At 39.2% G+C, this 14,798-nt stretch overlaps 1 protein-coding gene across 1 annotated transcript in view; it reads right to left on the bottom strand.

The window, feature by feature from the left end:
- The window catches only part of yap1 (Yes1 associated transcriptional regulator), a 31,009-nt gene extending 16,770 nt beyond the window's left edge, over positions 1–14,239 (bottom strand). The window contains exons 1-2 of the mRNA XM_088011650.1: positions 13,424–14,239; positions 11,480–11,715 (exon numbers count right to left, since the gene is read on the bottom strand). Of these exons, the coding sequence (XP_087867776.1) occupies positions 11,480–11,715; positions 13,424–13,624 (437 nt within the window). The 5' untranslated portion in view covers positions 13,625–14,239. The remainder of the gene's footprint in view (positions 1–11,479; positions 11,716–13,423) is intronic.
- Between the last annotated feature and the right edge of the window lie 559 nt (positions 14,240–14,798).

The following is a 14,798-nucleotide window of genomic DNA, read 5'->3' as shown; positions in this document are numbered from 1 at the left end:
CACCTGCTTGACAAAGGCGCAGACTGAGCTACGACCTAAAACCTAACTATTCACTTGTTTTGTTTTTGAAGCATCCTATTTAGAGGGCCCTGCCACCACCACCACCACCCTCCGTCCTCCTCCCGTTCCCTCATTCGAAACAAAAAAAAGGCACCAAACTCCAGTAGTGCGTTTGTCCAGTTCAACAATATTGCTTTATTGTTGTACTAGTGAACGAAACATCTTAGCAGGCTGGGACAAAAACAAGATTACATCTGTGATGCCAATTAATACTACTATTAAACTTCAATAACAGCACAATACAGACATGTTTGGCTGCCTGGAGTTCATTTGATCCCAAAGTGCCATTTAGAGCAGATTCTGGAACAGCTGGGCGCAGTCGGATTCAGAAAGTTTCTCTTGGTCAGTCCAGTAATCCTAGCCTGCCTGGCCACTCTCTATCCCAGACCAGAGAGCGAGTGGGCCTGACTCAGCAACTCCTCCCCCTGACACAATGAAACCCATTTTGAAGCCCCCCTCTTGTTTATGCTTTATTGATCAAAGGAGCTGCCAAATCCCTTACTGACCCCTCCCCCAGCCCTCTTTCTCTCCCTCTCTCACACACAATCACAAACTACACACAGTGAGCTGCAGCTACTCCAACTGAAGGTGGCCCTTAAGAAAGTCAGGTCACATGGAAAAGAGTTGAAACAACGAGAAGGAAAAATGAGTTTCCAATTTCACATAATGAATGTAACGTTGTTACATGTGCAATCCCTAGAAAACAAATCCCATTTATATAAAAGTCACCTTTCTGTCTTGATAAAAATTTGTCACAACCTTTTTGACTCTAGAGAGTCAAAATAACTGAGCAGCAGATGACATATTTTTGAAAAAAACAATCCTAGCAATGCGACTGATTATGAAGTCATATTTTCTGGTGGAAAAAACTAGAAATAAAGTGTTTACTCTTTAAGCACTGCATTTCAATCATTAAAAAAAAAAAAATCCTACCAATGCTGGAAAACAGAAGCAGAAAATTTACAAGCATTTACTAATACATTTACCTGAAATACTTCATTTAAGTACATCTGACTTACAGTTATTGCTCTTTAAATTGTCTCCACTTGTTAAATTTGTTTTTTTGAAAGTTGTTTTGATAATCTGCATGTAAAAAATATTAACCATGTGATTAGAACTCATTTTGTTCTAATCTGCCATCCTGTTGGTCGTCTTGTGAATTGGTGAGAATTGCACAAAAGTGCATAAAAGGCTCGTACACAGAATCTATTTGAAATTTCACAGGCCTTGTTTTTGTAGTTTTGCCACAGTTATGGTGTTTATCCTGCTTTTCCTCCATTTAAAGACAAATTACAGAAAGGGCAGAGAACAGAGACTATGGGAGCAGACTAGTGGCCAAGCAGTGGGATATGGGAGGAAGGGCTTATTGTAAATAAGAGGTCTTAACATTTTGGCAAACAAACGCAAAAAAAAAAGAAGAAAAGGAAATGAACAACCTTTCCAAAACATGTGATTTTTTTTTCCAAACTTGTGCAAAGATCTTAGAGCAAATATTTAAAATAAAAATACTTTCCTAGATACTACATTTTGTCTGGATACCAACTTTTTGTATCTCAGTCTGTGGAAACGGTTATAAACAAAGCCCTCAGTTCAAAACGAGGGCAGTGATAATCTAAAGTCTGATGAAATCCAGACATTATTAGTGCTTCCAACTCAATACTGCACTGTATTCAAAGAGCCTAGATGTGGGGAAAAAAAAACCGGGTTAATTAGTTACTAGGAATCAGTAATTCATCACCAGCTTTTAAAACTAAAAGATAACCCATTCAATCATAGCTGCCCGGAACCGCTCCGTATATGGCCAGCCATACAGCACGTCCCATGGGTGAAACATAAAACAAAACAATGTCATGGCAACTGGTGGGCCGGCTGGAGGCCACCAGTTGCTGTCAGGAATTGCTGATGAACATTGAGTGCAACAGTCACAACTGCTCCCTGCTGCCTTCACATGTCTCTGACAGCGTCAGAAGCTTTCCAAGACTGCCACTGCGCCCGTCCTAAAAATCTAACAGGCAGTGGATATAAAGGATAATGCTTTTGAAAGTAAATGGAGGTTTTCTTTCTTAAAAAGATTTGAAAAACAATTTTGTGGCCAATTTCAAAAAGGATTTTGTAAAGTTATAACCTGCTGGTAATGATGATTTTAGTCTTTAGGAACTGTATTTTTTTCCTAACTTTCCTCCTGAAAGATGTCATTTATTATTACTTATATTAGGAGAGAAGGTGACATCATGCCATCTGTGTAAGAGAAGAATCACAGTAAAAAAATGGTTTGTTTTTGCAATAAACAAGGAGAATATTAAAGTTGACATTTTACCTGCTGATGTCTTGCTCTCTCTCACTCTTCTGCAGCCTATAAGAACAGCAAACTTGTCGCAATGTAACTTATGTTGAGAATAACAGTATTTTCTGCTCAGAAACAACTTCCACATCACATAGCTTTGCTTATAAAACACAAAGGTCGTTTGGAAAACTGTATTCTCTTATCGGTCAAAGGTCAAATTTTTTAAATAATTTTGAGTCATTTACCAATGCGCCTTGGTGGATCTCTAAGATGCCAAAGCTTTTTTCTTTTAATCAGTTTTAACAGTTGTCCTTGAAACTGACAATTCAAAACATTAAATAGGAATTAATAAGGTGAGGCTTTTCATAAAAGACTACAGAAAGAGCCTGTTGCCTCTTTCATAAAACAGTTTGTTTCTACTGAAGGAAGAGTCGTCCTGTACACAGCTGTCGGTATCTACAACAACTCTGAAGAATCCTGTATTATACGAGAAACTGTGGAATTAATTAAGCATTTTTAAATTGTGAACTGAATTATAGTAAAGGCCATGCAGTCAAACTTCTCTGTCCAGTGCCTCACTTTAACCTTTTAATATGAGTAAACAACTCAGTTTTGTTTTCCCCTAGTTTATCAAACAGTTTCATTTTAAGATTAGTTTTTTAAAATTGCTACAGCTTACAATGTTTGATACAAAAAAAAAGTTGGATTCTTGATACAATCCATCATTTAAATTGTCAGTTTGCCATCATTGTTGATGTTATTTAAGGTTCTCCGTTCTAGTCAGCACTAACTTTGACTTTCCCAAAATATTTAGGATATAATTTTCAAAATTCTTCTCCACTCACAAGGATTTGGTCCCAACTTAAAATGTCGCACATTTTCTGTTAAAAGTTCTGGTGAAAGTACTGGAGGTTGGGAAACACCATCATTTCAAATTAAGGTTAAAGGTCTTGGCCACACCCGGCTTTAATACTAGTGGTGTGCAGAAAATAAATCATCTTCAGGGTTTAAAGCAGTTTGAAACCAGATTGAATGTTTGCTCCACTGATGGATCTAAACGTTAAGAAGGCAGATGTTTATATCGATGTTTCTCTGGTGTAGAACAGGGGAGTGGGGATGTAGGAGTGCAGCAACGATGAAACACTCCCATAGCTGAGTTGTCAAAATGTTAAAAATGGACTCCTCAGGCCACAGGGGCTCCACCCTGGGAGAGCAGGCTTGGAAGGTGGTTGAGGCGGCTGAGTGCAGAGTTCACTGAGGGGAGGCCAGATGTGATCAGTTCTGGGAGACGAGGACGGCCACATCCTCTCTGGTTGGCTGGGGATGCCTGGCTGCCTCTCTATCAGCAGGACATCATCAAGGGAGATTATTTAGGCGACCTCTGTGACCCCGGCGTGGCTTTAAGTTTCTCTTTGAAGGACGGCTTGTTTCATTAAACGCAGTAATGAGGAAACTAATCAACAAAGTACCAGGACTGAGCCGTCTATTGTTCAGGAGTTCAAAAGATGGGAAACCACAAAAAGCTTTGTTTTAAGGTTATACTTGTCAATCAAATATGTTATCATGAAAGACATGAGGTAAAGATCATTTTCTTTTTTTTTTAAACAGATAAATACAACAATTTAAATGTTCTCATCCTGTTGCACATATGCGAGGGTGAGTACTTCTAGGAATGGTAAGCCCAACCTTGGAGAATCCACTTCTCAGATACTGCATCTCTGTGGAGATGCCCTTGGCGACAGTGGAGGCACTGATGTCTGAATCAGAGGTGTTACATCAAGACTTCGGTAAACACTAGCCTGACTTTCTCACAGTCCCGTTTGTGTACCGAGCTGACAGGCCACAGTTGAACAGGAAGGTTCTTGTCTGTGTGTGGTCAATAAACCAAAAGTTTGTCAAACACAAATTTGCCCCAAATGAGGCCTTCACACAGGCTTCTAGGCCAGTCTTCCCACCGCCATTTGTGACCGACCACTTGGCCTTTGCTTCAAAAACAGTTAAATGTGGAATCCAACTTGTGGATTGGGTACAGTTATGGTTGCCACAAGACCCTCTCTAAAATCTGTTTTAGATTATCCAAGGTCAAAAAAAATAAAATAAAATCAAAAACACTTTTGATAACTTGAACAAGGAAAAAATAATAAATTCTATGGAACTCAACTCCATATTTGTGAAAAATGTTGCCATTTTATAGGCCATATCTAAAACATTCTGAGGAAAATGATGCAGTTGAAATACTTGGATGCAATGCCACTTGACATGCACTTAGCATGCATTTGCAAAGTCACCAATTTATGAACGGCATTCATTTTCCTTGCATCAGATTGGCTGTACCTCCAAGAGCGGCAGACAGGATGACTGTAGATGTTAGCTGTGTCGGGGTGCATCTATAAAACAGGCTGGCTGAGAAACCAGCTCTGATTCAGTTCATGAAACTGAGGTCATGAACCTTCGCAAAGGTCTGAGAATCAGCTACTTTCCCCTTTATGCTTAATCATTTTGATCATTTTCACATAGGAAATAACATCCAATAGACTTTCATTTATAACATCATAAATGGTTAATTTCACTTATGTAAAAGAATTATTAGTAAATTATCTCTATGAAAGTTTACAGGTAGACGTTCACTGAGTAATTAGCCGCTTTTCAGCTTCATCGAATCCTAAATTATTTTTTCTCCTCAAAGGTAAACTGTTTCTCCACCAAGGTGTGAAAAACCCCATAAAAAAACTGTGGTGAAAGAATGCATTCATCAAACCACACTACAGTAATTTATTTGATCAGTCTTTGTCACTGTTTAAACAAATAGAAAAGACGGTAAGTCCCCCCCCAATTGTGGGAAACCAGGCCCATAAAAACATTTAGAAATCCAAGTGTGAAAAGACAAAAGTGTCCATCAACACAGAGCTCTACCTGCCCCTGAGGGCACACAATAGCCTCTCCCTCAAAGCTTTCCTCTGCTTAGGGCCGACTTCCCACGGACTAAAAGGCCCTTTCAAAGCTGCATTTAATAAGCCCCGGAAACGGTGATTACCCCGCTAAGTTCACCGGTGTGTCTAAATTAGAAACCTTCATTAGTTTATGACCCGGCCCTGAAGAGTGGGGCTCCCCAGCCCCACCGCCCCCGCCTCGCTGTCCCAGCACCGAGCAAGGTGACCCAACCTCGGTGCCCCCGCAGCCACAAATCAAAGGCCGGAGTAAACTGCTGGAAGAAAGGTCAACAGACTTTGTTGACAGTCTTCCAGTCTTTGTTTTTATTTAACAGACGAGACAAAGAAAATGTTTTAGTAGATTAGCTCATGCTTAGATCCTTTTTTCCATGAAGACTGTGGCTACCTTTTCCTGGCAATGACGTTGTGATTTTGACTATTTTTCTTGATGAAGTTTTTTTCCAATCAGCTGTTGAATTTTGTTTCACTGAGAAACATTTCAGTGGTCTGATCATGCTAATGCTACTCTATTTAAAAAAAAAAGGCTGGCGGATCGGAAACGTTCAGGTATAGAGAAATGGTGAAACATCTTACAGCTGCTGCTCTTCCTCCGCCATCTTTAAGCTGCATGTCAGCCATTTGTCTATTTCGGGAAGGCTCACATGAGTCTCAACAGGCCTGTGGTCTGAATAAAGATCACTGTTACACTGCTGGGACAAAGACAGGGCCAGAGTTTCTCCTGGACCGTCGTCTAGTCATCGCCACATGGCTGCCATTTAACTCCGCCGACACAAAGGAGGCATCACAGCAGAGCCACGGCTCCATTCACCCCAAAACTGAGGCGGACTTTTAAAAGGGAAGAGGGACGGAGGAATCTCCGTGGGGCTGTGGAGACTCTCGGGAAGGAAATCAGTACCCGCAGTGTACCAATAAACAGCCGAGAAAGAAAGAGACGCCGCGTCTTTAAAAAAAAAAAAAAAAAACTTTCACCCATAGTTGATTTATCTCGTTGGACAACAGCAGTCAGAGGAGTGAAATGTGAGCCCGCTGCTCGGCTCTCCTAGATGCTCCAACTCCCCACCCCCACCAGTTCATCCATCCTTGGCCCACCCACACAAACACTCCTGATTCACTCCCTGTGCAATGCGTCTTAGTCAGGCACAGGCTGTTTATAAATAGGAGAGTGTCTTTTCCAGCAGCTCCGCCGAGGCCAGGCCACCTTTACTTCAGATCGAGTATCTGCTCTTTGATGTGTGCTGTTTGGAGGACGTCTTCTGGCGTTTTCTGCGCTCAAACACAAATCTTCAGTGGAACAATCACTGCGGTTGCATAACACGCCAGCTGAAACAAGAGATCTTAACTCAGCTTTTCTGAAATCCGGCAGTCCAGAAAACTTTCTGTGCAGTTAGAATAGTCGGGCCTCTTTTCTGACGAGGATAAATTCTTTATTAAAACATGAGTGTAAATTTTCAGTTTTCTAAAGTTCTGTCAACGCACTGTCCAGCAAGTACAATACCGTGTCATCTCACACTATTGGCCGTACGCTCGTTTCATATAGTCTTCTGCTATGATGCAGTTTGTATCCACCATGTTAGAGAAGCCCAGAGAAATAAATCGTCGTCTGTAATAAGATGATTTTTAGCATGTCTGTCATTCAACAAGCTGGGTTTGAAAATGTTGGCAGTTAAGGTAAAGCGCTTCACGCAACACATGGAGACTGACGTTTTTGCGATGGGAGTTGTGTAAACATCACTAATTGTTGATGTAAAATGATAAAAAAAACAGTTTATAATCATTGCAAAACAAAGACAAAATGACTAGAGCTTATATTTTAATCAATCACTGCTTAGGGAAGTAAAATATTCAGAATGCTGTTCTTATTGCTGATACTTGAATCAGAATCAGAAAAAAAAAATATTGGAAGGTCACAACTTTACAATAAAACTTAACCGACAATCAGCCACAAAATTCAGATGAGTACATCTCTGCCAAAGATTCAATTTGTACTCACTTTAAATATTTCACATCTGCTTTGACAGATGATGATTTAGGGTAATGAGCTTTCACAACAGTCTGCTGTAAGAAAATTGGGTTATGCAATGGCAATAATTCATGCCTAACATCTGGAGGTACCTCAGTTATTATGGTGTGTTTAAAGGGTTCTAACCCATCATATTTTGGTATATTCCCTGTATGTTGAGTGTCTCAAATAAAGAAAGGAAATGTGGCAAGCTACAAAATTTTCCAAATGACTTCAATATGCCGAGACAGAATGCCAAGGCGTGTGTGAAGCAGAGGGAATGAATTGGGGAAGGGGTGAAATGATAATTTATCAGATTTTATTAAAGCAACAGATTTAACCATGCGTCACCAGTCACCTAGTTGAAAATCGGGAGACCTCCAATATTGTTTTGGTGTCGAAATATAATGTAGAACCAATACTATGACCTTTTATTTATTGAACAATGTGCATCACAATACATTTAAATCCTGTCTTAGTAAGTGTATTCATTTTCAGCCCTACAGTCCAGTGGCAAACGCTGACTCACAGATTTGCTCTCTGACCCTCCTTAATGCATAACAATAATAATAATTAAAAAAAAGACAATACAGTTTAGGACTATCCTTCCACATAATCCAGCAGCAGAGCTGACTGTCAACCGCCCAGTTCCAAAACAAAGGGTTAAGGTGCAGTCAGGCTGTCGAGTGAAAAAGAAAAAAAAAAAAAGAACAGTAACCTGGATATGTACTGTGGAAAAAAATAAAAATGTTTTGTTGACCGATATCACAACGTATGATTTCGCAACACTGTATTCTAGAACAGTTTTCTAGAATAGATGCAGGCAGCTAAAGATCATCGGCGATGTGATCATAATTTGATTTTAGGGAAAGCCCAATCGTGATAACATTTCCAAATATTGCACTGATGATGTCAGTTCTTTTAAACCCCCATTTTGTCTCCTAGTTCACTTTTTCCATCATCTCAAAGTACACAGTCTGAACTTTACCACACTTTCACTGAAATCTGAATCAACTGTGGGCATCATAGAGAAGTACTCCAACTGGTCCAATGTTTTATATGAATGTCGCAGCTGCATAGGAGGGCCTACATCTAGAGATGGTATGAAAATATCCACAACCATGTTCCCTTACACATCTTTTTTCTATGAAAAAGATGGGGAACTGCTCAAGCCAAGTCTGTTTGAATGGAGAACATTTCTGAACATCAATTTCCCAAGTCTTCCTACAGTTTCTCAATCTCCATATTTACAGTGGTCGTCCAGCATCCTCTGTATTATAGCTCCATTCATCTTCAGCTCTGACCAGTTCTCCTGTACCGGTGCAGATGCCTACAGCATGATGCTGCCACCACCATATTTCACAGTTTCGAATTGTGCACTAAGGATGGCATTGCGTAGTTTTCCACCACATATGCCATTTTGGTGGCAGGCCAAAATGTTGAGTGTTGATGTCACCAGGCCACAGCAACCCCTTCCAATGACAGCGACTCTCTTTCACCACATTTGTAAAGAGCAGATCAATACTCAAGGCATGTATGAATGATTAGGTCAACTTGGGGAATTATTTACACTTTACACCCCGGTGAACCAAAACTTTATGCAGCAAAAATATATACATTTCTGTAAAACATGTGCAAAGCCTAATTAGTGAATCAAATATTGGTAAACTGTGTATATTATGCGTTTAAGGGCGATGCCTCCTTTCAGCTACTCTTGCTTTGTTCTTTCTCTTCTTTTTGTGATTTTACAGTTTTAGAAGAACGGCATTAAAAGAAATACCAGATGTTCGCCAGATGTATGACCTTAAAACATCTGGAAATGAACGATTTTTCCTGATCTGACTAAATTTGAAGCCGTCGTGTTTTTCTTTTCTTTTTTTTTTTCCACCAGACTCCTGTGTTGCTGGATAACATTTCTAAGAACCCATAACATTTTGCCTTTAAAAGGGGCAGGAATAATATCTACTGAGCTCAAATCGTCTCCAAACATAAGCTCCAGCGCTTACACAAAGGTCTGGAACATTTCACAAAGGCTGGTTTATATTAACATAAATTGTTGACATTACATCATTTCTTTATGAATAATTCAAATGATCCGTACACACAGCAAATCATTCAAACAACTTATAAATATGGAGAGTGCTAAAGGGAGAGAGAAAAAATGGCCCACTCCGTTTCTACATTTCAGCTTTGTGGCAAAATAAAATGTTCTTGTGAACTTGCTAGCTACCTACCAGCTTACTTTGCATGTGGAGAAGATCTGCGGGTTAGGAGACGAGCATAGCGGGACTGTCTGTACTTTTGCTGTCTGGGGCAACTACAGTGGTCCATTGTTTCTACTGAAACCTGAGACCAAGAAAAGGAACTCCACATACAGCAGGGTCCCTGAAGGCTTCTCTCGTATGCAGACGCCACCAAATTTAATAACCTACAATCTAACTTTTGCAATTGTCTCTGAGCACACTGGCCACTATTGTGCACTGTAGATAATTTGAATGTTATTGTCAGCACAATGCATGGAAGAGAACTGCAGTATGAGAAGGAGACCTTTACTGAGAGGTAAAAATGTTTAGACCTGTAACAAATGTGAGGAATTTAAATGCCCGGTTGTCATGACAAGTTTCTAACCTTAACAAGCTACTGAGGTATTACGCTTAGGCTCAACTTTGTGTTTGTTTTTCCAGAAAAACAAAATAATCAAATTTTCTTCTAAGCGTTACAAAAATACCAAAGCTAGCTAACCGTTAGCTTCTATACATGCAAAAGTTAACATCAGCTTCAGAGCTCGTCATTGCGCTAATTTACAGGTCTGTTTTTATCCCATTGAATGAACTGGAACTATATAATCATATTTAGTTCAAAATCTATAATACTTCAGAGTGATAAAATCTTAACATTAAAAAAAGATTTTAAAAATGAACAGTTCAAGATTTAGGAAATCTCCATCAGTCAAGAAAAGTGGTGGGACTTGAGCGGTTTGGTCCTCCGCCTCCGTTTGCGGATGTGGCTTGTGCACCAGTATTGCTGCTGTACCAGAAACGTGAACAGAAAGGTTCCGGCTCAGGACTTTTGCATGTTACAAAACAGAAATGGGATTAATTGTGCTAAAATTTTCAACATTAAAATCTATGTAATAATTGATCAACATTTGCGCATTAAAGTCGCTAGCCTTAATGAAAACAAAAAGGAGAATGTTCAATGCTTTTTACTTTTCACAAATTAGACAAACCATAATATGTAAATGAGTGAAACCTGCTCTGAAATAGTCTATAAACAAACAAAAACTACTAACATCTTATCTTTTCTTGTGAATCAAATATTGTGTACCTGACCTGAAATGGATGCAATATAAAATTTACCAACATGGCATAACATCATCAAATTATTGCCAACTATTATGTTAGGATGTCCTGATCTGATCACTGCATTATTTAAATGACTGCTACGGTTTAAACAAGCTATGTTTTGTACAGCAAATTCTACACAATTACAAAATATTTGTTGCAAAAATACATTAAAATCCATGTATACCATTTTGTTCATCTAATAAATTTGTATTTTTACTATGTGCTATTTACCCTTTATAATAAAGTCTCCAGTTAAATAAAGAATACATTGGCTTTCGCTGTGCTCTGGGCTTTGATAATAAGAAACAGCTTTGGGGCTGAAACACTAATCAATAGATTTTATGACATTAAAAGCAAAGCAACTTTTTTTTTCTTTATTGGCCAAAACCAGAGTCAGCAGGTCAGGTTTATCGCTGCATGTTAGTGCCATCGTTAGCCTAGACTGTAAGAAAACTGCTTTAAATTAAATAAATTGTTAACAGCACCATATGGAGTTTAAGACTACAGATGCAAGTTGTGTCACATGAAATATATATTTAGAAACAAATGATACATTTATGTACATTTTGGATAATATGCTGGTGAAGCATTATTGTGTAGAAACCCCAGCTAAGATAAAACATTTGTCAGTGTCAAAAAAAAGGGAGGGTGAAACTGAACCTCCTTTTCTAAAATTTACTCTGGTCTTATTCCACTTTTAAACTATAGAGTTTTCAATAAGGATGTGCAAATCGAGCTACAAAATTGTCAATTCCTTCTTTTTTATTGTCTTTGAAGATTGCAAAAAAAAAAAAAAAAAAACAGAAACAGAAAAGAAACTCGCTGCAAGTACACTTACTTAAGAAAGTATCTCTGTCCTGAGGTAGTCTTGGCCATCTCCCACCCTGCTGGCAGGGGCACGTCGTCGGGAATCTCATAAGAAGATTGACGGAGATGCTGAGGAGAGGCGCCCGCGGAGGCCATTCCAGAGAGCGAGCCACCAGAAACGGCTCCCAGCTGCAGGGAGGCCGGGGAAGAGTGTGCTCGGACATGGTGGGGGGTGAGCACCCCGCCACTTCCAGCATCGGTGCTGGCCTGTGGAGAGGTTAGGAAAGTCGACAACCATTCAACAAGTCTGTCTTTTAGCTTAGAATTTGTCTCAGGACGTTTTGTTTACATGTACACAGCACTATGAAAATGAGACTTTAGACGGCTTTAAAAATCAGGAAGCTTATTAAGTGGGAATGCAATTTTCAATAATGGTTGAGTTCTGACATTCACAGCCTTGGTTTGATCGTCTTACCAAAACGTTTTGATTGGAATATAACCGACGATGTTGGTTGAGTCATTCGTTGAATTAGGTGTCAAATGAGAACAGAAATTATACAGTCTGAATAAAATTTAGTTTCAATAGACTTTTGGCTGAAAATTTGTCTGTTGGAGCTATAACCCCCCTCATCAACATGCCATCTTCTTCAAACAGGTTTTTAAGGCATTTTGGTCAAAATTTATGCTCCAACTAGTTAAGCAACAGCAGCAACTTGCTATCAAGTGGAGCATCTGAAGCCCGAGGCAGTTGTTGCCAATGAATGGCGCACCTTAGCTGTGGTTGTCAGCGTAAAGATTTACAGGCCACCTTGTTAGGATAGAATTAATCACAAACCAGTTCTTATGCGTCGTTTCTTTTTAACTTAGAAGGACAAACCAGATGAGCAAAGTCACATTCACAATTAGTTACTAGTTAATGTCAAGAGTCCAGTGATGGTGTAAAAATATCCAATTAAGAGTGTTTTAAAAGTTAAGGATGTGTTGGCTGCTGAATGTAGTATTTCTACTCAAATATTTTCTAGTTAAGATTTGCCATCTTATAAGTGAAACGATAAAATGCAATGAAAAATTTTGCTTCTTTCTCAGTATGATATAAGAGAAACTTCTATTTTTACACATGTAAACAAGCATCCAAGATTCTACAATTCTCAAAATTGTGCAGAGGATGCCACTGGTGTAGTCCTCAGAGACAACACTGACATCAACACCCGTCCATGCTCAGTGATTATCTGTGCAAGGTTGTGGTTGAGACTGAGGACTTATGAGCAAGTTTTTCCCCTTAAAATGAAACCTAAAATGTAAAAACAGTCTGCTACAACAGTAGCTGTCCGTTTGCAGTCCCAACTGTTTCTACTTTGATTTGCTTTTATAAAATCCCACAATAGACCGATCAAGTCTATTCCACTTCTATTTGTCTGTCAGTGCGGTTCTGCTACTTAGAAAACTTAGCATTTACTCGATTGGAATTTGTTTTGAAGTTTCAGAACTACTGACCTGGAGAATGGAGTCAGGGACTGTTGCGCATGCGCACTAATTATAAAACTTAAGTTTCAAGGAGGGAGTTCGGCGGGGGGATGGGGGAAGAGATGGGAAGGAATTGGAGAAAAAAAAATCGCAAAAAAGTATAAATATTATTGATCTTTCACAAACAGACGTCTAAGTTCACGCAATCTCTTATAATTCATTTATTTTTAAAAGGAAAACAACATCGTCCAACTTTAATTAGACCCATGTCTTCAAAAATGTATACATATTCCGTTAAATGCGCCGTTTGTTAGATGTACTAATATGTTTTCGTTTTGTTACACACGAACATTTAGATTTAAAAAAAAGTATGCACGCCTGAAAATGACAACAAAGTGTGAGAATAAGTAAATTACATGAAATGAAGTGGATGAGTCACGTAATGAAGGCCCACGGGAAGGCCCCAGCTTTAATCGGGATTTCTAAGCAGAGAGAAGCAGGGAGGGCTTACTTGTCTGGAGTGGGACTTGGGCTCTGGGGGCTTGAAGAAGGAGTCCGGCAGATTCCTCATCCTCATAGGCAGTGAAGCGGGAACGTTGGAGCTTTTCGGGTTCATCACACTATTAAAAAGTAGCTCCAGGTCAGTCTGCGAGTCGCCCCGTACGTGGACGATCTGGTGTCCGGCTGGAGGGTTGTGCTGGTTCGGATCCATGTTCCCCCACCAAATAAAATTTTAAAAAAGGAAAAGAAAAAAGATGCAACTGTCGGAGAAACTTTTCCCCCCCCTCCCCCCAAGTGTCCCAAAAAGTTATAGCGCAGAAAGTCGGCAAAGAGAAACTTGAGCCAATCCCCAAATCTTTGACACGCAGCAGGAAATCTGGAAAATCTCGACGCGTCTCAGTAAAGCGTATCCAGCGTCATTCTAAAAGTTTACTTCAAACACACACACAAAAAAAAGTTTGTCACTTTGCTACAAAGTGTGTTAGCTGTCAGAATCTGCAGTAAAAAGCAGCGTTTCCCCGTTGTTTCCTGCTGGCATTCTTGTTAATGTAACAAAGCGCATATCTACTCCACTCTGGAATCTCGTTGTCGCCCCCGCTCATGGAAGTTAAAAGTAAAAACCGCAGAGGCAAACCGCAAAACACCGAAAAAAAACAAAACAATACGAACTTTTGGCTGACAGGACCCCGCGGTTCTTCACACGGTTAAATCCGAACTATCCTCGGTTATCTTTCAGTAAAAACCATAGTAATGTTGAGCAAATCACCGCTCCTCACTGGTTCGGGAGGGGGAAAAAAGTTTCATCCTGTTGAGTCTAAACTTTGGGCAGGATCAAACTTTATGGCCCATGGGGCGTCAGAGGCGGGGCCGACTTCCTAATGGGACAGGACGCTTTAAAGGTACAGTTTGACTGCAAGAAACCTGAAAAGTTAGTCCTTGTTGCAGTATTTATTTATTTATTTATTTATTTATTTATTTATTTATTTATTTATTTATTTATTCAAATAATATCCCAATATCTTAAGAATTGTTTTATTCCATAACATTTTACAACGACGTTATCGAACAAACAAAAAACACCAAGTGATGTGTACATTTTGGTATTTTAAAGAAAAGAACATTTAAACATGTACACAAATAAATAGCATATCTATAAAATACTAAGCAAAAAAAAATTAATACTTGCAGAATGAAGTTTATACTGTATGTATTTTAAAACAGGGTAGAGTACCGACAGATGGTTTTAGATGTATAGTTCCACAAATTTCCAAAGAAAAATTAAAAGCCCATGCAAAGTGAAGTATTGTGATATAATCTTTTTGTTTGTTTGTTTTATCAGGAGAATTTTTTTAAAAGTCTGTTGACATTTTGATACATTTATTTCC

This window comes from Poecilia mexicana, unplaced genomic scaffold, assembly GCF_051168715.1.
Source record: "Poecilia mexicana isolate PSO_F unplaced genomic scaffold, ASM5116871v1 scaffold_13, whole genome shotgun sequence".
NCBI lineage: Eukaryota > Metazoa > Chordata > Actinopteri > Cyprinodontiformes > Poeciliidae > Poecilia > Poecilia mexicana.
The sequence above is the reverse complement of the archived record's forward strand: the minus strand, read 5'-3'. Positions and strand labels throughout refer to the sequence as shown.